This window comes from Ascaphus truei, chromosome 4 (assembly GCF_040206685.1).
Source record: "Ascaphus truei isolate aAscTru1 chromosome 4, aAscTru1.hap1, whole genome shotgun sequence".
In the NCBI taxonomy this organism is placed as follows: domain Eukaryota; kingdom Metazoa; phylum Chordata; class Amphibia; order Anura; family Ascaphidae; genus Ascaphus; species Ascaphus truei.
Genome location: NC_134486.1, coordinates 319,296,288 through 319,320,430, shown reverse-complemented (window position 1 = coordinate 319,320,430; position 24,143 = coordinate 319,296,288). Strand labels below are relative to the sequence as shown.

The window sequence follows — 24,143 nt, the reverse complement described above, 5'->3', positions numbered from 1 at the left end:
CCAGCTTATTTAGGTGGTTTATTTACAGTGTGGTGCTATTCCTTTCCTATTACCTTCTGAGGATGCAGACTGGGTGTTCATGCTAAGAGCTGATAATGAAGGTTGCCAGGAACTTTATTGGTACAAACCAGAACTTTATTCATTCCATTGATTAAGCTTCACATACAAAGACATCTTCTCTTCAGACAATGAGTATCACATAATACTGTCGCATATACAATCTTCCCTGATAGTTCTAATTACTATATAGGGAGGAAATAGGCTTGTTACCACTTGTATTGGTCTGCATGGTAGTCCCTTGCCTTGCGTTTGGAGTTGCCTCCTTCCCACCAGGACCCTTGGTAGGGATAGCCCTATCATCGGGTCTAGTATCCAGTGGTGTGCAAACTGGGGGGCACGAGCGAGATTTTCTGGGCGGGCGCGGCCGTCACAGAGGCCCCATGCCGAAGGCCTGGGAGTGCGCATGAGGCCTCTGGATCTTCGCCATGGTAATGTGGTGTCAAATGATGTTGTGTTGCCATGGACACTAGGTAAGGGGGAGGGGGAAAGAGAGCTGGCTGAAAAATGTCCACACTCCTGCAGTATCCCATCATTTGTTGCATTTCCTTCCTCCCTACATATCGGAGTTAGGCTTGCATTGAGGCTTATCAGTACGGACAAATCCTGTGGTGCTCCGCTGCCCTTATTCAGAAGGACTCCACCCCAGAGTACCATTCATATTCCTTTCTCAGGGCAGGCGGACAAACTCTGACCACTACTATGGGCTAGTACTATGAGGGGCACATTTCCTAACTAAAATAATAAAGGTGATAAGACATCCTTACTACGTATACTACATGCTTAAACATAACTTACAGTGAGGCTCCTCCACTGTCACTCCTACAGGAACCTGAATCTAGAATCTTCTAATATATATCTATCACTGGTTACTGCCTACAGTAGGAGTGACTTGCATGATACCCAGTCATGCTATGCTAGGTGACCGACTAGGGATGCTAGGATCCTGAGACCATATAATTAACCCTTTAAAGCTGGGGCACGCAAACTTTATTTGCTGCGCCCCCATGTCGGTGCGCTCCCCTCCCTTACCTCGTGCAGCGGCATATGACGCCGCGGGGTCATGTGACGTCAGGTCACCGTGGCAACCGTGACGGCTCATGATCCCGCAGCGTCATTCGACGCCACGTTGCTATGGTCACGCGTCCTGAAGCCGGGTGAACCTCGGTAAGTAGAGGTTGCAGAGGCCTCGCGCGGTCCCCCGGCATTTAATTTAAATGCCTTGGGGAAGTGCGTGGGACCTCTGCAACCGCCCACGTCCCCCCCAAAAAATCTCACGCCCCCAGTTTGTGCACCAATGATTTAAAACAATAGTAAACCCGAGCGGGGAGGGGAGGGGGGAGATTGTATTTTTTTTTATATAGTTACATAGTTGATAAGTTTGAAAAGACATGTCCATAGATTGAACTCTGCTATATTTGATTCCTTGTATTGACCCTGAATATATTTGTAAATAGTTATCATATCCCCTTTTCAACACCTCTTATCTAATGTAAACAAGTCTAATTTAGCGAGCCTTTCATAAGTCAGATCTTCCATCCCTTTTATTAATTTGGTGGCTCTTCTCTGAAAGGCTGCTTTTTCCACAATGTGTTTTTTATAAAGTGGTGCCAAAAATGTTATTCCAAAAAATGACGCTTTCTTCCCTTCCAACATACCACGTTTTATGCAAGATGATATCTTATTTGCTTTTTGCAGCTACTGCCTGACATTGAGCACTATTGCTTAACCTGCTGTCTAGATGCACTCCTAAATCCTTCTCCATCAGGGATTGACCGACAGTAATTATGTCCCAAATGCATAACCTTGCATTTATCTGTATTAAACTTCATCTGACATTTATCTGCCCATGTTTCCAGTTTATCCAAGTCCTTCTGTAAGAAATTACATCCTGCTCTGATTTTACTACCTTACACAACTTGGTGTCATTAACAATGATGGAGACTTTGCTGTTTGTGCCAACCTCAAGTCATTAAAATAAATATGTTAAAAACAGTGGCCCCAGAACTGAACCTTAAGGTATTCCTTTTACGACTTTAGCCTAAGCTGAAAAGGTTTAATTTATGACAACGCTCTGCTGTCTATACTTTTCGATCCAGTTGAAAATATTTTTACCCAAAGGAACAATTTCCTTTATTTTGTACACTAACCTTTAGTGTGAAACCGTATCAAAAGCCTTTGCAAAATCTATGTAGCTCACATCAACTACATTAACGTGGTCTAAATTCCTACTTACCGACTCAAAGAAACTAAAGGTTAGTTTGGCATGACCTATCCCTCCTAAATCCATGCTGACTATTATAAATAATTATGTTATCCATTAGATATTCCTGAATATTATTGCTTACTATACCTTCCATTAGCTTCCCAACTAATGTCAGGCTTTCAGGTCAATAATTTCCTGCTTGTGATCTATCTCCCTTGTTAAATATAGGCATCACCTCCCTTTTTAAATATAGGCACCACGTCTGCTTTACATCAATCTTGATACTAGCCTGTATATGGTATAGCTATTACTGAACTTTGCTCTTTATGACCCATGCCATCGAGGCTAGGTGCTTTATTTACCTTAATTTTCTTAAGCCCCCTTGGCACTTCTTCCTCTGTTAACCAAATGTTCGTTAATATTGAGGTTATGGCTTCCTCCTGTTGCAATTGAAGCCTCCTTAGCAAAATTAAGAGTCTTAGTTGATCCCATAGATTGTAATATGATTTTTGATTATTTCAAATTAAATTTGTTATGATCACTACTTTTCAAATGTTTCCGTACTTGAATTTTTGTTATTACTTTAAAAAAAAATTATATTACCAAATCCAGTAATGCCCTGCTCCTGCTTGAATGCTCAACAATTTGGGTAATTTAATTGTACTCAAGTACACCCAAAAACCTTTCCTTGAGTTGTAATGCTAATCTCATTGCTCCAGTCGATGTCCGGATAATTAAAATCATTAAAAACATTTAATTCGTTAAAAATACTGTGTGCTTAATCTTCTACAGTTAGAGGATTTGTGTATGGCTAAGGAGCCTCAGAAAACTTCTTTCCCATGTACACTGTACAGTATGAACTCGTAACGTTAATCTTCAAATTACAATTACACACGCTTGAAGTACTGTACGGCAATAAAAGACAGGTTGAATTGCCATTAGATTTTTAAGACAACAACTCGCTATCGCCCACTTGAGCTTCTTAACGGTATTGCAGACAACACTAAAATGCCATTTTCTGCACTCGATAAAAACACTAGTCAACACGCGTCTTAACGTGGTACAGTTGGAAGAAATCACGAACCATGACATGGGTATGCCCAGGTGTACAACGCGTGAAATGTTCGAATTATGGCCGTTGCATCTGTATGTATGTGTGTATATATACATGTAATGGTATATAATGCCGTTTTTAGGTAGATGGCTACAACTCTACTGAATAAATAGGGCAAAGGTGGATTTGTACAATTAGTATACTTTGTGTCCACATCCTTAATAAAGACAATCGTCGTTACAAATATAATTATATTCTTGTCATTTGTCATTTAATAGTTGTTTATTCGCTTGTTTGTTTTTTTTCCCCTTTTTTTCTTCCCCACGGCCTGATATTTTTGCCCTCATTGCGATCACTTATCAAAAATGTATGTACTTCTCTTTAACTGTTCTGTAATTTTCGTAGGTTTGTTTCTTTTGTTTACCTTTTATTAGTATTTTTATTGCAGATAAACAATATGAATATAGAATCTGCATTTATTTTGTGGGGATTAATATCAGTACTATTTCATTGTTGGGGTGACCAGATGTCCCGGTTTAGGAGGGACAGTCCCGTTTTTTTTAATGTGTGTCCCGGCTGTATGATATTCTTTAAAATGTCCCGTTTTTTTGTGACTGTCCCGGTTTTGACCATCATAGCAGGGAGGGCAGCAGAGAGCAGAGAATGCTGTCAAAGAGGAGGCTGAGCCTGCAGCTGCAGAGGGTGGGGGCAGGGTTAGCTTAAGCAGAGCCCCAGCAGTGAGACCCAGCAGTGAGACCCGAGAGTGAGAGGTGTCTGCTGCCAGGGCTCAAGATGGCTTCCCCCCTACTCATGTTCTCATGTTCCACAGTGAAGGGTAGGGTCCAGAATGGACACATACCAGAGAGAGAGACACCGCATGGGGGAGAGAGACACCGCATGGGGGGAAAGAGACACCGCATGGGAGAACAGAGAGAGACACCGCATGGGAGAACAGAGAGAGACACAGCATGAGAGAGAAAGAGAGAGACACAGCATGAGAGAGAAAGAGACACAGCATGAGAGAGAAAGAGAGAGAGCATGGGGGGTGTGACAGGGTGAAGTCAACCCCTATCAGTTATGCCTGGGAAACATATGTCTGAGTGCTTCATCCAGCACTCAGAAGGTTAACTCAGGAGGAAGCTAGGTAATCAGGAGGTAAGCTGACACCTGTTAACCAGCAAGGTATAAAAGGATGTTGTTACTGGCAGTAGCTGGCTGCCTTAGACCAGAGAACTCTGCTATGTGAGCTGCTAGCCAGACGGATTCACCAAACTAACTACTTCAACCAAAGTAAGACTTGTTCATTTGTTTTCCTGACTGCTTAAAATACACTTACGGTTTGGTAAATGGTTTAGCCAGCCAGCCTGCTAGATAGGCCTGGAGTGTTAGTCAGTTCTCCCAATGTGGAGCAGGATTTGTTTTTGTTTAAAGGGACAGTGTACCCACATGTTATGTTATGCTGTGGAGAAATAAAGCCACTGAACGTTTTCATTTATCCTGAAACTACACGTGTGGACTGTTCCCTGACCTCGGCTACAGGCCGTCCTGCCACAGGGGAAGAGAAAAAGAGACAGCATGGGGGTGGGGGGGAGAGAGAGAGACAGAATGGGGGGAGAGAAAGAGAGAGACAGCATGGGGGGAGAGAGAGACACACAGAGAATGGGGGAGAGAAAGAGAGACACAGCATGGGGGAGAGAGAAAGCATGGGGAAAAGAGAGAGAGACACAGGGATGGGGGTTGAGAGGCTGGAGGGATGGGGGGAGAGAGCATGGAGAGATGGGGTAGAGAGAGACGGTGGGATGGGGGGGGAGAGAGAGAGCATGGGGGGAGAGGGAAATAACGGAGGGATTGGGGGGATGGGAGGGAGAGAGAAGTGTGTGTGTGGGGGGGGGGAGGGGGGCGGAGAGACATAAAGGAGATGGGGTGCATTTGGTGATGTCATTTGTTTTATAACTCTTTTTTTTAATGTGTCACGGTTTTTACTTTTGTAAATCTGGTCACCCTATTGTTAGAATTTTTTTTTTATTTCACTTACTGTTGAGAGGCTTGTGGTTTTGGATAAATGGATAGACTTGGACAAAACGTACGTTTTAGCATTTGTTTCCTGGGGTTTTCCAAGTTTTATTTACAAATTAAAACCAGAAAGGCTTGTTAGATATCAGCAACCAAACATCAACATAGCCAAGATACTATTGGTTTATATTATAATGACTCAAAAGCGGCACACATGCAATTACATTTAAAACTAAAGTTATGTGGCCTTCTCTTCCCATTTACCCCATCTGCATATTGTGCACTTTTTAAATGTTTGCATTTTTAAGCGGTTAAAGCAGGAACACCTCCTAAATATGTGCTGCTCTTCATATTTATTTATTTATTTTAATTATCTGTCTTCTCAAGTATGGGTCGTTTAGTTAAACTCTTTGGCCAAAGTGTTATAAACCTGCAGTCCTGCCAAGGCATGGCCCCTTTGTCAAAAGGCAAATTCCTGTTGGACCTGTTTTGATTTGATAACTACATTAACTCTCTTGCTCTCTGAAGATTGGCAGCATCAGAGAGTGACCATGTGACCTATTGGTGTAGAGATCATATGGAGCCCTCTCCACTTCTATTCCGATTAAACAGAATCTCCCTGTAGAATATGAGCACAACCACATGACATCCCGTCAATGTCATAATGGTTTGGGAGTCATGTAATGAAATTCTGTATGTTCACCTACCATATCCCTCATTGTAGTAATTGGATCACCATGACTTGGTAATCTATGATATGTCATAGTATCTGTCAGTGTGAGAAATATTTCACAGAGATCAATAGTCACAATATAGATTCTCTGTTTACCACATCTAAAGGGGAGCCTTGAGTTTAAGGGGGAGAGATTCACTAACATCTAATATGGGTTATTGCAGTGCATGCCAGTATTAATTGCCATTCAAGTCAATGACCGTTCTGCAGAATTGTGGTGCGATAACCCATGTCGAGGTTAATGAATCCCAGTGTGGGGTTTAGTGATCAAATGTAACCAGTAACCAGTGTCTTGATGACATAGGCCTAATTCATCTGTCCTGTCACTGGTCATTTTGGTATATGCCAACAAGCAACATAGCGTTACATCAAGCTATTATGTTGCCATTCTTAACGTAATGTTATGGTACATATGTATATGCATTATTGAGAATTTCTTTTTGAATAATGGAATTTTTGTTATATTCAGGGAAACTTCAGTGGCTTCACTTATTTACTCTGGTGCTGTGCATAATGGGACTGCTGTTTTTACACCTGAGCTGCGCCTGCTGAGCGGATATTTAAAATTGCTACACAAACATGTTGAAGCATTTATAAACTCAGATTGTGACAGTGAGAAGAAAAATTAACGTGAAAGTGGACTAGACAATGGTTTCAGACAGTATATTGTAAAGAAAATAGAAAGATTTTAGACGGGTTAAATCAACCATCTACTTTTGACAGGAGCAGTTCTGGAAGAGTTGAAGAGTGAAAATATAATCTCACTTCCCCAAATTAAGAGCAGGGAAAATATGCTGCAAATACCAGACTGTGAGCCTTACTTTTCAAATCGGATATACACTCTAAGTATAAATACGGCTAAGGCCTGGACCACGCTGGCAACTGCAGCGCCCGCTGTGGCGGACGCTGCAGGGACAAGAGCCCTCCCCTCAATGGCGCCGGGCCCGCTGCGAGGGAGGACCGCAGCGCTGTGGTGCGAGTTGCTCCTGCTCTCAATAGAATTGAGAGCAGGACTCGCGACGGAGCGCTAAGCCACGCCCCCCGGCGGTTCAGCCAATGAGGGCGAACCTGCCGGGTGACGTCACGGCCGCGCCCCTGTCCCTCCCGCGTCACGCCCCCCCCTGTCTTTTGGTCTGCAGCTCCCTGCAGACTGCGGAATCGGCTGCACGCGCCGCCAGTCTCATGGGCGCGCGTGCAGCAGAGTTACCGGGGCCTTAGCCTAAGGCAAGTAATAGAGTGATTGTCACGTTAATGCCCTTAAACTATTCCATGGTGTCAACAATACAGCAACCAAGAGGTTGACTTGCATTTTAGAATAACTACTTTCTGTGTCTCCTGTGAGGTCATCTACGATTGACATGGTCTGTGTTTTTGGGGGCAATAAAAAGGAGACCACGTTGTGAGCCAACAGCGACCGTATATAGATACTGCTGTTCTGCCAGGCCAGAGGTCTGCAACCTCTCAAGGAAGAAGAGCCATTTTATAAAAAAATGTGTTTCTCCAACATATTCCGAGAGCCGCAACACATGCATGAATATTACACCCCCACAAACACATACAAACAGTGGTGTGAAAAAGAAAGTACACCCTCTTTGAATTCTATGGTTTTACATCAGGACATAATAACAATCATCTGTTCCTTAGCAGGTCTTAAAATTAGGTAAATATAACCTCAGATGAACAACAACACATGACATATTACACGGTGTCATGATTTATTTAACAAAAATAAAGCCAAAATGGAGAAGCTATGTGTGAAAAACTAAGTATATCTTATGATTCAACGACACTGCCATTCCATTCTAATTGGTTCATTGCATACAGGCGAATATTTGAAAGCTAATATCAAGGAGATTTGGGAGAATTATGAGAGATTTCTTGATCTTCTATTGCATTAGGACAAAGGAATGTTTTTCAGAGAGAAAGTGGGGAAATTATACACTTATGCGCTTTCAAATAGAGCAGGGGTGGCCAACTCCAGTCCGGGACTGAGCCACTGATTGAGCCCCCTGTGCTGAAGCAGAGATATCCTTAAAACCTGACCTGTTGGTGGCTCTTGAGGACTGCAGTTGTCTACCCCTGAAATATAGGGCTGAGTACTAAAGCACTCCTGATTCAAAGCCAGGTTCCCGGTGCTATTGCACAAGTGTTTGCGCTTCACTTCCACTGCACAAGTCAAGTCAACCTCGATAAGACAGGATAGTAGTAAAATAGCTAGGTATTTTGTTAATTGTATTTAGTTGTAAATTAGAAGTGGAAGCAGTATCTCTCCCACACACACATTCTCACAGCGTATGCACATTCAGAATTCACAACATACATCACAGGTTGTCACTCCAGGTTGCTTTGCATTAATAAGAGATGTATTTAATTTGTCTGCACATATGTTTTTGTGGAGGCGTAGTCTCCATTCAGACAAATGGTACAGTGCAGAAAAGTGCTACTAAGTTGTGAGCACAGAAATCACTTGGAGAGTGCACTGAGAACATGTGGAGTTAGGTTAAGGGAGAGTATCTGCTACTACACTGCAGCTCTAAAGTGCTGTGAAAAGCTCTTATTCCCTCTTATTTTTTACTTTTTTTTTAAATTAGGATAATTTTTGTGGTCTAACGCTGTGTCATATTCTCCATTTGGAAATAATTCAACCATTTCAGCTTCAGTCAGACTAAATTTATTAGGACATGTTTAGTGAACCACACAATATAAACCTCTTCCTTGTGGAATAACAAACTTGTAATATATCATTTAAGTTTGGGCAATACACGCAGTATTAATTGATGTGTGAAGGAATAGGAAGTTTGGTTAAAAGATACGTTGGGTTTTAGTCCTTCAGCCTGTTTATTTTGTTAATCGTGCAGATCCAGAATAAAAGTATGAAACCTATATAGCCTTTGAGTAAAGCCAGATATGTATATCTTTATTTATATAGCGCAAACCGTGTACTGCGCGCTTCACAAAGACAATACAGTACAGGGAATTATAATAATACAATAAGCGCAGCAAAGTCAGACAGTCATTCTGCTAGTATACACATACGTTACTGGGCTAGTAATAAAATAAAGGGAATGTGTTTCTTTTTGAGCAAAAATGCATATATGATCCAGTATTCTAAATAATCGGTTTCTACATTTTCTACACTTTTTTTAAAAACTCAAAATCCACTGTTCAACACTTGGCAAGTGTTGTGTTTGGTACAATTGACCCTCTAGTTCTCCTAAGCCTTTTTCTCATATTTGACTAACCCAACATAAAGTACATACATTTTTGTGTTGGTTTATAAACTCCAGAAGCAAAGTGCACACTCCATTTATAAACAGGGATCCCATAAAGTAACAAATACCAATATATTGATAACCTTGAATGTAATAATTACAGTAGTTTTATATCTTTACAAGTAAAGAGTTGTTACATTATTACACTTGGCTGGATGGAATAATAAATGTCCGGATACTCACAAGTGTTTTTTCATCTGAAAAAAATAGTCTAGCAAGTATTGTATTGTATTGTATTGTAAGTCGTTATTTATATAGCGCCATTAATGTACATAGCGCTTCAAGTCATAAAGGTATCAGTACAACTAAAAGAGAAACTGCAATAAAATACAGAACATCTGCTATAATTATCATAAATCAGTATAATCGTTGGAGTAATGAACTATAGCTTTGATCTTTTCTTCTGTTTCATTAATCCCTCATAATGGGAAATACAGTATACTATGTGGTGCTACAGTATGTCATAAGATACCAAGCACCGGAAGACCTCTGATAGCCCATTCAAGTGAATGGGCCATACACTGTCTTCTAGCGCTAGAAGTTTCTTAGGGAATAGTACAATTTACTAAATCTGGCCTGTTTGTCTCCTTGAAACACATTTTTTTATTTTTTTATTACTTAAATTTTTTATTAATCATTTTTCAGAATTTAGGGAAGGGGATACATAAAAAAAAAGAAAAAAGGGGTTGGACTACATTGATACATATAATCTGGTAAAGTCACATTGGGGGAGGAATTTGGGGAAAAGGGAAGGATACAGCATTTGTACATATACAATATGATGAACATCAGTTCAGAACGTTCAGTATGTTTTAATCTAAATATGGGGATATACCCGCATGCGGAACCAAGGGGCCCAAATCACTGAGAATTGTGAGGTAGAGCCATTCAGATAAGCAGAGAGCTTTTCCATATAAACTATATGCCAGATGTTGTTGTTTATTTGTTTAGAGGTGGAGGGGTAGATTGTTTCCAATTCTTGGCGATTGTGCACCTAGGGGCATTTAAAATTTGGGAAATAATTTTGTCTTCCTTTTTATTTTGGTTGTCCATTGGTTTTCCTAGCAATTTATATAATGGATCGTGGGAAACAGTGATCCCCAAGATCCTATATACTAGGGTGAACACTTCCCTCCATAATGGCTAGATTTTTGGGCATGACCAAAATATGTGCAGTATATTCCCCATTTCACCACAATTACGCCTACATAATGGGGAGACACCTGGGAAAAAAGAGTTTAACCTAGTAGGAGCCATGTACCATCTGGATATGAGCTTGTAGATATTCTCCTTGATCACTACACACAATGAATTTTTGGAGGTGGCCTCCCATATATCTTTCCATATATTGAGATCTAAATTGGCATTTAAATCTTTCTCCCAGGAGATCATATATTTATCAGGAGTTTGGTTACTTTTAATGAGAGTCAGGTTATGGTATAGCGTGGAGATAATACCCTTTGTAGCGAACTGTTGTAAACACCAATCCTCATACAAAGTTAGATTGTGGGATCAATTTGATTTTAGATAGATTGGATATAGTGTCCGATCTGGAGAAAGCTAAAAAAAAAATAGGGAATATCATGACTAATTTGTAATGACGCAAAGGAGGGGACCGTCCAATGAATAAGAATATCGTTGTCTCTTGGGAGTCCTTTTTGAGTCCAAGGGTTGGATTGTTGGTTACCCATATAAAAAGGAAGGGAGGGGTCCGTTAACAGAGGTTGCAGGAGTAAAGGGAGGCCAGTTAACTGGAACCTGGATTTAAGAGAGTCCCAGAGATTACAGGCAAAAGATATCACCGGATTCTTGTAAATCCGAGCTTGTCTAGATTTTTTAAGTGAAATTTCTTTAGAGGTGTGAATGCAGTTGATTGGAGACGGAAGTCAGTGGTGATGGAAGTGAAATCACTCCTGGTAGAAGAGGCAGTCGGTGTTGCCAGGTTCCATCAGTAGGAGTCAGCGCTGGACGGACAGAGGGACACACACAGATGCACCACCCCTCACCCCCGGTGATGCGCCAAATACCCTCCCCCCCAGTGGGCCGCCGAGCACCTTCCCGTACCTCCGCTGGGGGCTGACTGCAGCAGGGGACACACAGCCGTGTCCGGGGCTCCGCCTGGGGGAGAGAGTGGGGGCTGCTCCGGGCGGGGGCGGCTCCGGTCGTGACTCTGTACCTCCGGGGGGAGAAGTAGAGGGGGGCTGCTCTGGCTGTGTCTCAATATCTCTGGCGGGGGGGGAGGGGGGTGGAGAGGGGGGCTGCTCCGGCAGAATTCACCAACAGCAGGCTGGCTGCAGCAGGACACTCAAAGCCGTGTCCGCAGCTGTGCCGGTGGGAGACTAAGACAGATCCCGCCCCCCTTGTCTGCAGCTCTGCCGTGGGTGGGGGGAGTCAGGAGAGAGGGGGTCAGGGGACAGAGAGACACACACACACGGAATTCAGTTACTATAGATATTGAAGTGCAAATAGCTAAAACACGCGTTCTTAGTCAAACTTTAGTGCATTTTGGTTCTAAAATTGTTTTGATTTTTAATTAAAAACATCACCATTACAAATACAATTTCTGTGACAAAAGACAAAGAAGTTTCACTTAAAATGCGCGAGATCGGCACACACACAACATTTTTTTGTTAAGCCAAAGGAGATTCTTAATTTCAAATAGGGAGCAAATCAAATTTTCTAGCTCAACTCATGTTTTATCTGCTGGGTTTGCATGCCAGCTAATTAATTGCCCTAATTGAGCTGCTCTGTAACACTTTTGTAAATTCGGGAGAGCTAGTCCTCCTTCTGATTTTTGATTTATAAAGAATATTGTATGGTATTGTATGTCTTTATTTATATAGTGCCATTAATGTACATAGCGCTTCACAGTAGTAATACATGTGGTAATCAAATAAATAACAGATAATATAAATAACAGATCATGGGAATAAGTGCTTTAGACATAAACGTAACATTAAGGAAGAGGAGTCCCTTGCGAACTCTGGTGTGTCTATTTTGCCATACGAATTTCAATATTTTCTTTTGTACCTTATTTAGATCTTTCTGGCAGATTTTAACTGAGAGCGTTTGAAAAAGATAGAGGAGTCTAGGTAGAATATTAATTTTATTAGTTGCTATCTTCCCAAACCAGGATATTATGTGTGGGTTCCAGGTAGCCAGATCTTTTGTTATTTGATATGAAAAAGGTTTAAAATGTGTATTGTATAATGTAGAGTAATCTTTAGTTATTTGGACACCTAAATATTTAATATAGTTCGGATTCCATTTAAAATCGGAATGAAGTTGGAGTAATATTACCATTTTTTTTAGGGAGATTTATATTAAGGGCCAAGAATTTTGTATGGTTAATTTTGTATCCTGAAAGGGAACCACCTTCCGATAAAACATGAAAAAGATTAGGGAGTGAGATGAGAGGTTTTGAAAGTGTCAATAGTACTGTATATCAACTGCAAAAAGAGCCATCTTGAATTCCTCCTTTTCGACAAATACCAGTAATATTGGGATTCATTCTTATCCGGCAAGCTAATGGTTCTATGTCCAAGGCAAACAACAAAGGGGACAACGGTTCCATTTAATATTGGGAAAGGGTCAGACAGAGTTGTTGATTTCACTATTTGTTAAAATACTTTGTTAAATATGGGAGGAGTATTATGGATTTTTGTTTTTTTTGTAATGAAGAATAGAAAATCCACATGGGACCTTCCCAGTTTTCAGGGATTTGATTGCCTCCAAAATTTCAAGCAGCTCTATAGTTTTTTTTCAAGGTTTATTATATCATTTGGTTTATGTTGGGAGTTTGCATTCTAAGAAATTCTCAATTTCTTTTTGCTATTTTATTTTTAGCCGAGTCTTCCATTGGTCCAGGTAAATTATAGAGGGATACATAATATTCTCTAAATGCTTCACTTATACTTTTAGGGTTGTGAGATACCAGACTGTTTTTGGTGTATATTCTGTGGATTTTGGTCTTTGCTTGTTTTTGTTTAAACTTGCGTGCAAGCATTTTATCTGCCTTATTGCTTTTTTGTGATTGTCTGTTGAGTCCATCGTATACAGTAGCTTTCTCTGCGTTTGTCACCAACAGAAGATTTAATTGGCCTCTTATTGAAATTATTTGTCTATCATTTTTCCGGGAGGTATTTGTTTTATGGATAGATTCGAGTTCTGTTAATTTTTGTGTTCGTATTTCAATTTGTTTTGCCTTTTCTTTTTTTCCAAGAAGCCAGAGCAATCAACTTGCCTCTAATCACTGATTTATGTGCCTCCCAAAGGGTTAAAGAGGAGACCTTTGGAGAGTTATTTATTTCAAAATATTGGGCCAGCTCCTCTTCCATTAATTGCAGAGTTTGTGGGTTCATCAATAAAGATCTGTTTAAACACCAACGATCTTGTTTTATTTTTGGTTGTAAGACTCTTCCGCTTAGTCATAAGTGTCGAGTGATTTGACCAGGCAGAGGGGACAATTGTTGCTGAGGAGATATTATCGCTGATTTGTTGATCCACAAAAATATAGTCTATTCGTGAACAACTATTATGGGGATGGGAGAAGAAAGAAAAATCCTTCACTTTAACATTCATTTCATCTCCAGGAGTCTACCAGCATCAATTCCTTGGACATGGAAACAAGTCCTCGAGTAGAAGGAACTGTCTTTTGTGATGGTGAAGGACTGGGGGATTTATCTAAATTTGGATCCATTATTGCATTAAATCTCCAGCTAGGATTAGACAGCTTTTCTGAACAGATTTGTATTAAATTTGTTAACTCCTGGAAGAAAGACTCTTGGTTTTCATTAGGAGCATAGCTATTTACTATTGTTGATAAGTATAATCCAACGAGTCTGTGATAACTAAAATTCTTCCAGTGAGAACAGTTTTGATTTTATCTACTTTTAAATTTAAGTTTTTATGGAAGAGTGTAGCCACTCAATTTTTTTTCCATAGGGGATGATGAATGATAATTAGAGGATAATAATTACTAAATAGCAATGACTGGTTTCCTTTTTTTAAATGGGTTTCTTGTAACATAATTATATCTCCCCCTTGTCTTTTGGCCTCCGACAGAGCTATTCGTCTTTTTCGGGAGGTGTTTAGGCCTTTGGTATTTTGAGAAATTATATTAATTGGCAGGGTAATATTTCAGTGGTATATAGTGTGGATGAACAGAGTGCCAACATATACATATCAGAAAAATCAGTTAATCAAACTTCATAAACATTTTGGTGCAAGAACATATGTACCAAAACATACACAAGTTGAACCACAATGATGACAAATACTTGTAGGACTGGAAATGGGGAAAGGGTAGACAATGTAGTGTGGGATACACAGAGGACCCCGGTTTCCAAACTTTGTTTGGGGGGACCAACCAAAATGGATCCTGTGATGCAAAACAATCTCGTTCACTGGATAAATTAGCATTGGGGGAAAGGAGCGGGCAACAGCCCAAAGGCAGAGCGCTGTGGTGCTCCTTTGTTTAGGAGCAAAAACACCATAGAATATAGGGTGCATTGTATGGGTAGTCATACACATCAAAACAAGGGGGAGGAGGGGGAAATCAAACCTTGTAATTATTTACATAACCTTTTCTTTTCTCAGTTTTTGAAACATGAAGTAGTTCAACTTGCAATCAGTCTCCAGCTATCTCAAAACTTATATTTAACCTATGGGGAAAAAACAGAATACAAAATATACCTAGAACATAACTTTTAATACCTAACATATAATATAAAGTCAGCCACTGAACTTTGAAAAAGAATTCTGGCGTAGACAACATATCAACCTGTAACTTATGTCCAGAACACATCTCCGCTTGAGATACTGACTCTGGTTGATTCTTAATGTGAAATCTGCTCTGATTTTTCAGATAGGCTTAATTTTCGCTCACCCTGGAATTGGAGCCTTCACCCACACCGTGCGCTGTGGTTTAGGTGGAAGACAAGCCCGCTGGGGGGGGGGGCGGGCTCCAGGTCTTCTGGTTCAAGTAAAACCTAGTGATCTCAATTTTTCGTCACCTTCTTCTGGTGAGAGAAGCGGGAATCCCCAGCGATAGCGAATTTTATTTTTTCGCTGTATATTGGTGATTTGCGCTTACATTTTACCCTTATTCAGTGTGATTTGGGCCAAATCAGGGAAGATAAGAAGTTGGACGTTATCTTGCTCAATCTTTGGGATGGATCTAGCAGTTCTCAATATCTCCTCCTTGGTACGGAAGTAATGTAGACGTGTGATCACATCTCGTGACTTTGCTAGATCAAGATTTTTAGGTCTAGGAAGCCTGTGTGCTCTGTCCACCTGGATTTTATCTCCCGATGTTTCTGGTAGGAGAGACGTAAAAAGCCGGGTAAGATATGTGTCTAGTTGGGTGTTATCCACTTCTACCGTTATTCCTATAATCCGTAGATTATTCTGTTTTGACCGGTTCTCTGTATATTCCAATTTTTCAAAAATTATTTTAACATGTCTTTTTAGTTCATGAATTTCTTGGGCCTGGGAGTCCTGAGCAAGGACAGTGGTATCTACCTTCTCCTCTAAGTCCGCAATATGGTCCCTTATAGACGCTATCTCGTCCTTGAGGCTGTGATGAATATTCTGTATTTCAGAGTGAAAAGAATTTTTGATATCTTGCACAAATACCAACATTTCTTTACGAGTGAGTGGGGTGTCTACTTCTTCCTCTGAGTTTGGTTCTGGATCATCGTCTTCGCCTGCGACAGACGCTTCTTGAACTTTAGCCCCAATACTGCGTTTTTTGGAAAGGGAGGCCTCCGGCGGGGTTGCCAGTTTTTTTTTTTTTGGGGTGGTTAGCATAAGTGTTATTGGACGACAAGTTTTTATTTATAGTTGGAGCTGAATTTATTTAGGTGATGTATGCTTTTACGTTGAGTTAAGCTGCTGCTCGGCGTCCGCACAAGCGCGCTCTCCCTCTGTCGGTGGCCTCTCTCACTCAGAACGGACCTCCTCCCCGCTCCAGAACCCACGATGCCCCCCAAGTCTTCTGGGGAAACACCTGCTGTGGCCACACTTCCGTCAGCCAGGCTCTCGCTCACGTGGCGGGCCCAACACCTCATGCGTTGATCGGCATCATCTTGTGACCCCGGCAAAATACAATTGTAAGAGGAGCGGCTGGTTACCCCTCCGTTATCTACGGGGCTCTGCTACCTCTCGGCTGCACTATATCGTGGGTCTCCCTCTTACCACCCTCCACTGGGTTTGACCCAGGAATGTGAGTTAACTCTGCCGCGTGTGCTCGGCAGCCAACTTGAGTCTCCTGGTAGGCACAGATGGACTGCGGGCGATCACACAGCCCCCGTACTTAGACTTAACTTTATTTAAGAGTGCACAAAGTCCTCTGTATCTGTGCCCTGGACCTTTATGCTTTCCCTTTAATGTTTTTTTTTCTGTTTTTGGGGTGATTATTTCGGCGATAGTTCTATATATCTAAGCAGATATACAACATAGATATATATATATATATCTCATTTATATATATATATTTATATCATTTATATATCATTTATTTTTTTGTTTTTTAATGTCACCGCTTTGAAGGGATAGTCCATGCAAAATAGGGAAGTCTGCTGCACACCATAAACAAAGTCAAGAAATACAGTTACCGGTGCTCCTGCAATCAGGGATGGCCTGTAAGTAATCCAAGGTACATGATATAGAAAAGCATCACAGGGCATTGCAGATTTTTAAAACTAGTAGCCAAATATTGCTATGATGTTTTGACCTGCATAGCCACTTTTCACTTGATTTTAACCTATGCAGGTCGAAATGTCGTAGCAATATTTGGCTCATAAATAGTTTAAAAAATCCGGAGTGCCCTGTCATTCTTTTTTATATATCGCCTCTTTGAAGGGACACCCTAGCTCCAGTGTATGGCTATACCTTAGACCCTAGTGCGTTACAGAATACCAGATACCACCCATCATTTTTAATGCATTACGTTACGTGTGCTGGAAGCGCTGTCACTGTGACAGTAATGCAGCAACTCTGATTTGAGTAAAATAAGCCTTCAATGTTTGTGCCATGTAAATTTCAAACACATTTTTTCTTTCAGTCAGTGGCAAAGACTGGGCGCTTATTAATCAGTCACGAGGCTCCGGTAACAGGAGGATTTGCATCGGAAATTAGTGCTACAGTACAGGTAAGTTGTTTTATGAAATTAAAGCTTTTGTGTGTGAAATACTGATTAAAAAGCCACTTCTGATTAGTTTTATTTATTTCTGCTAGTAACAGTTCGTTTCTGATTATACCAGCACTACATGGATGGAAAAGCATCATATGCAGGAACAATCATAACACACGCTTTTATTGTTACTAAATGTATCCCACATTGCATTGCAACTTTCTATTCTAAAAGTATCTTTGACATTTTTTTAACAAGTTGTTGAATCAAACATAGAGCAAAAAGAGGTTTTACTCATAGGAAGAAGTTCTTTTGGGAGGACACCACACAATTATATAACACTTTACATTTAATTCTATAAGGTACATATATGAAACATACTGTGTATCACAGAAAAGTTTAAAAAGTGAGGAGCATAGAGGCGTGTCGGTCATTTTTCCCCTGGCGAAGCTCTGTAGCAGGAGTACGTTCTTATGGAGTAGCAGTAGGTGATCAGATGCAGGGTCGGCAGTGAGAACAGAGGTGGAGAAAGTAGTCCGTGCAGAGCCTCAGATGAGTCAGAATGATATGACTAGAAAAACTGAGGATTACCTTTGCTTAATTTATATTCTGATAATCTTGAGTTCAGACGACTGTCACTTGGGTCTATTGGCCGATGCAGGCCCCGCATATTTGTCCCGGATGGGACTACTGTGGTAAGAACCACAAACGGTACATATTTTTAGGGTGAGTTCTTCTAAACAGATTTCAAAAGAAGTATTGAGGGTTTGCTGCTCTACTGTGGGCTGCTTCTCCATTTTCAAGTATAATTGGCAGCTCCCACATGAATGAAGGACGTTCTCTCTTCCCGAGTTTCTAAGAGCCCCAATAACATTTCAGTGATTATCTGCTGTGTTGATATCTGTATGCTGAGTTATCATTCTCAGCAATGATCAGCCATTATTTAGGACCACATTCAATTGCGTTTATCAACTATCCTTTAAATACCTACGTACCCCCCCACCCCCTCCCCATTTCCTCCTGGTGTTGGTTATTAGAGTAGCTGCGGATGATAGGCTCCACCGTGTGATGACACAGAGAACTACGTACCAGGGGCTTAAGAGTTAGAGGGATGGTTCTAGAGAGGAGTTCCAGAATGAGAGGAGGGACAGAGCCTCGGGGAGTAAATGTAGGGGATATGTTCCCACAGTTCTAGTAAAGGTCAAGCCCCCTTTTTTATTGTGTTCCAGTTAGGGACAGTGCCCTATAAATCAGGATCCTATAGCATGGCCATAAGAGAGAAGCATGTCAGAGTGGGAATGCAGACATGCTATTGTGGGCAAAGCAAAGAAGGACCCAGCTTGTCAGGATCAGCCCTACAAGCAAATCCTCACTTACAGTATTCATCACCCTGAGGAAGTGGCAGTTCCAGAACAGGGCTTGCTGTTAATATAAACGTACACAGAACAAGCTAGGTTCTCAGCAGGGGCCCACAATAAAGGGACCCATAGGACATTGTTAAAAAAATGAAATGGGGGGGCCCGGTCCACAAGATGAAGTCCGTACAGTAACGAGTGAATGCACCTCCCATGAGTGTTAAGAGTGGGCACTTAGGGAAGAAGTCTCAGAGAATTATAGCAGTATGGATGAAATAAAGTACAACCATGTCAGTCTAAATTTAACATGACTGTAGTGTTCCGAAGCATGGGAACATGAATAGAGATTGAAGTTGTACTATTAAAAACTTCTGGCACCCATCTTTTCCACCGCCCAGCCGACCACATAGAGCACCCTGAGCCAAGGTAAATCGTTGCTGATGTCAAACACACAACTACCTCGATGTAACCTCTGGGCAGGGAGGGTTAAACCTACTATAGGACTGTATTCCAGCACTACTCCTGTATGCTTGTCACTTTTGTTTTTTTTTGTTACACTTTTCAGTGATATATGTTTTATATGCACCTTATATCATTAAATGCTAAGTGTAATATTTGTGTAGTATGCTTCCAAGTGAACGTCTATCTTTGAGTGAAACCTATTTTTTGCTCTTTGATTCAGTAATCGCCAAGTTCCCATTGCTGCACCCACTTAGTAATCACTGTATAATACCTTCCACAATCACATAAGGTCTAATTTAGTTGTGAGTTGCTTGTTTTCTCTTTTTTGTTTGTGTGCTATTCAGTTGTGTTCTTCTCTCACTACAAAAGCAGCCGTTTTATCCTTGATTACTTCATGAGAAAGACACGTTTATTTTCATGTGAGCAGTTTTTGCTGTGAAACAAACAGAAAAGCAATTTTTGTACAAATGGCGTAGTTTGGGGTTGAAAGCAACATTTGTAAACCATTGCATTTATTTTTTGTTTGACTTTTTTTGTATATGTACAAGCATACTGTATTTAAAATGCAGTATTTTACATTTCACTTCTGTCAATGATATTGTGATAACACAACATTCTTTTATATATATTTTCCCAATAAGTACTAAAATAGAGTGTATGTAGCCTATACAACTTTAAGTGGAAGAACTAGATTGCAGTCATTAACGTTTTTCAGTACTTTTACATCTTCAGGGGGTTTTTTTGTAATAGAAATTTGAATGCCACTTGACTTGCATAAACAGCCTGTGTATTCTTTAGAAATGACCGTTCTCTTTCATACTGATTACACTCCTTAGAACAAAGAATGTCTTCTAATCAGGTATTTTGGGGAAATGAGCAGTACCGCCTAGTTTTTTCCCCCCCTTATAGGTGTTAAGCAGGGCATCTCTGGAGCTGAACCTCATTCATTTCAGCTGTGGGGACCCCCTGATTCCCAAATTCTTAATTCCCCAGGTGTTGCCTCTAGCATTACTGCCTGGGTGAACAATATGGTGAATTAAATCTCCTGCGGAATAAGAGCTAATAGGAAGCCTGTTGTCATGCAGGGGATTTGAACCTCCATGGAGCACCCCCTGCACCTATGGAGGTAAGTATCCCAGGATGTAGGGGTCCCCAAAGCTGAAATGTACACTAAGAATGGCTTTTTACCTCGGGAGAATTTTTTTGTTCTTTAATTGAATGCTGTATTAAGTTAGCTACTATAGTTAATTTTCTTTTACACTGTTACATTGAAAATAAACCACAAAAGACATTGCTTTTTCTTAATCCAGATCAGACTTGGTAAAGCCTTTAAAACTTTTTTAGTTCATATAGTTAGATAGTTGAGGATCCAGTAAAGCTATTTGGAAGAGGGGCCATCTGAGGTCAGAGGAAGAACACCATTGTTTGTGGCAAGGAGGGAGCTGTGTTCGATGTGCCCTCTTGACGGTCATTGCCATCTACAACTGGTCAAACTCTTAATAAGATACTGTACCACCGTGCACTGCACTTCCTTGACTGCGGGCAGGGAGGGTTACACCTACTATAGACCTGTATTCCAGCACTACTCCTGTATGCTTGTGATGAGTTTAATCAGCTTTAACTCATGCATGTTATGGCTCAACCTTGTCATACTTGGCTTATAATAGATTCCTTTATCTTTTTGGTATCTTTCTGTCCCTTTGGAACGGTTTTCTGGACCTATATTCCATTTCTTAGATAATGAATCCCAGAGAAAAAGGGTTCCTGTATTAGATTAAAATGTCCACCAGAGAAACTAAATGAGTGACAATTCTACATATTAGGATTTTTTTTGAAGAAGAAGAAAATGACTGGCACACAGGTCTGCTGCATAATATGCACTTGGCTCTATTTACACATTTTGGGGGAATGTTCTACTTTATAATTGGGCTCCGTACAGAAGGAGCTGCTACTAACTGAATTCCAGGGTGGTCTGTAATGTGATAAAAAGTTCACAAAGCATTCTGTAGCATTGAAAAGCATTTATATACTTCCCATGCGTATGGAAAGCCTGGTACTGTATAGTTTTTTTCTGTTATTGAGGTGTTGCACATTAGGAATAGGGATATTTGTTATTTAAATGAATACTTTTGTTTTAACATAGTCCTAGCACTGCAACTGCAACTACAATTATAAGGCTTCTTTATTTGACTCCCATACCAGTGTAATAACCCTAGGTGCAGGCAGCTAATTTATTTTGCCTGGTGCATGTATGGGAAAATCTGTATGGACTCTGTTTTTAATACAGAAAATTAAATAAATATGCATTAGAAACATAACTAAACTTTAAAGTTATTCAAATAAAAACATGTGTAATTAATTTCCTGGTTTTACGGACTACAGTCCATACAAGTGTCTGTTCCAGACCTCTGTCAGAGTGGAATGAAGCACTTCATGCGCTCTGTAGTTGTGGTCATTCTTTCTGACTAAAAGGGTTTTTATACAGTATTCTGCCCAAGTAAAATAGTGTCTGGCATTAATCTGGCAGATGTAGGAGAGAGCTACAATTTGTCAGGAGTTTCTGTTTTAGATAGATCATTTACACAGCTCCAGGTTTCATAGCCTTTCTTCCTTTAATTCAGTTTTTATCTTTATGTAAAGTTCCAAATCTGATAAAGAAGGAACAAGGAGCACTCGCGTAAACTGAAAGAGCTGCCCTGGGTGCAGGCTGGAGCAAGGAATAAAATAATCCAAGCTGCATACTAGTATATGAAGGAAAGGAAGAACGCACTCAAGTGGACCTGTGCAAATTGTGATTTAATATAGAAAATGGTTGACATTTCGGTCCTATTATTGGACCTTTCTCAAGACGTCTTGTAAGGATCCACAGTAGGGCTGAAAGGTTGACCATGTGAGTGCATTCTTCCTTTTCTGCAAGTTATAAATCTACAGATTGCTCATAAGTATAAGACTGTTTTGTGTTAGCATTGTGTTGTTTTGTGAAGGAAAAAAAAACCTCACGTCTTTTTAGCTCTGAAAATAAATATTGGTGGAGCAATCGTGGTCTTAATCCCGAGAAGTCTCCTGGCACTTGGGAGAAGGTAGAGGTGTGATTTTTTTGTATATCCTTTGTTTTGCTTCCTTAATGACATTTTCTTTTTTGAAGCTATAAAATGAGGTTGTACTGTAAGTATCTGAAATGCAGAATTGCATGTGCAGAATGAACAGATTATGGGGGACATTCACAACACTGACGATGGGTATGGGAGCGAAGTCGGATTGTATGGCAGATAACACAAATCAAGATATGATACCTGTTAACTGAGCTTTGTGAATCTCACACCCCTTCCTCCCCACGATTTGAAGCATCCCCTGCTTGCATTGACGTGATTAGTGACAGTGTGGGTTTTTTAAAGTAAATCAAATGCAGAATCCATACTTTGTCACAAGCTCACCCATGATCAATTCCCCTCATAAGGCAAGGTTGCAGAGAATAACTATGCAAGGGTTTTTCAACCAAGATGAAGCAAAGAAGATGTTCTTTGTGGTCTTCTGATACCATGTGTGTTGCTTCTGGCTGTCTTCAAGGAAACATTGAGCGGTTATATTCAGTGCTGAGAACCGGCTGTTGGTTTATATATACCGATTTAGCTGAATAACCGGGCAGAAACCTTGTCCTATTGCTCTCAATGTTATTTTTCTCTCTAATTCATCCAGTGCAAGTTTTGCACCAATTTTGCATTGATACTGTACATAGACCCCATCGTGTTAAAAATGTACCTTGGTATCCATGGCAGTCCTTTTATTTTCTTGTAAGATAAAAAAAATACAAAAATGTGTTTAAAAAAAAAAATACAATGGAAATGAATAGCAGAAGCATGTATATAGCATGTATATCATTGACATCCAGGGCGGACTTTATTTCATAGCAAATTACAATTTGCAATTACGTTCTCACAAATACATTTACAGATGCGTATTTCTTAAGTGCTTAAGCTAATCCTTCATTTTGAGTAATTGCGCTCGCATTAGACTTAAGAAACAGTGTGCGTTGTGTTTAAGCACTTCGAAAACAGGAACGCGTCATCTTAATCGAAATATTTTTTGTGAACTGCTTTAGTTTTGCAATGTGGTGATTATTCTTTTCTGTTTTTCATATGCAGTAAGCTGTTTCAATGTCTAATATAAATGTGTCATAAGAAGGAAAAAAAAGGGGGAATTCTTGTCTTGCTGGATAAAGCGTTTGATAAGACAGCCAAAAATGTTAGGGACTGTGATTGATTTTTTTTCATCTTATACATGTGGAAACAATAAGATATAAATGAGGAATCCAGTTGGAGTGCACAGTTAGTTTCCATATTTTTCTTCCATCCTTACAGTGAGATCCTTTTGCCCAATATGTAATACTCTTTGGTAAAGAGTCACAGACACTTCTGTGCCCTACACTTTTTCTATGCATCATGGTTTGTAGCACCTTTCATTCAGCTGTTCTGGAATTCTCAGGTGTGACCTAAAATTAAATCTGCAGCTTTTTCCTAGGTTCAGGGAGGGGACACATGGTCAGATCAATCATCATATACAGTGTAATGAGTGAGCATTTAGGGAAAGTTTACATAAACTAACACAAGTCATTTCCATGGGGGGCTCATGCCTGCCTTATATGCTATTTAGGGGTAGAGCCTCAAATCCTTTTTTGTGCTCCGTTATCGCCATTTAACGTATCGATATCCGTATCGTGTATCCCCAAAGGTGCTTAGCGTTACGATGTCCTCACAGTCGCATGAAAAACAGTGGCTCAATAACTTTTAACGGACGTTAGGCTTATTCAAATCATATGGTAATGAGCAGTTTAGCTAAAAACTGAGATCCTCGGACCTC

At 40.4% G+C, this 24,143-nt stretch overlaps 1 protein-coding gene across 2 annotated transcripts in view; it reads left to right on the top strand.

Moving 5' to 3' along the window:
* Positions 1 to 24,143, top strand: part of BCKDHB (branched chain keto acid dehydrogenase E1 subunit beta) — a 262,858-nt gene that overhangs the window by 168,391 nt on the left and 70,324 nt on the right. The window contains exon 9 of one of the 2 annotated variants that reach the window (XM_075597956.1): positions 17,401 to 17,487. The exons of the other annotated variant lie outside the window; for it this stretch is intronic. Coding sequence (XP_075454071.1) covers positions 17,401 to 17,487 — 87 coding nt within the window. The remainder of the gene's footprint in view (positions 1 to 17,400; positions 17,488 to 24,143) is intronic. 2 annotated transcript variants of the gene reach the window in all.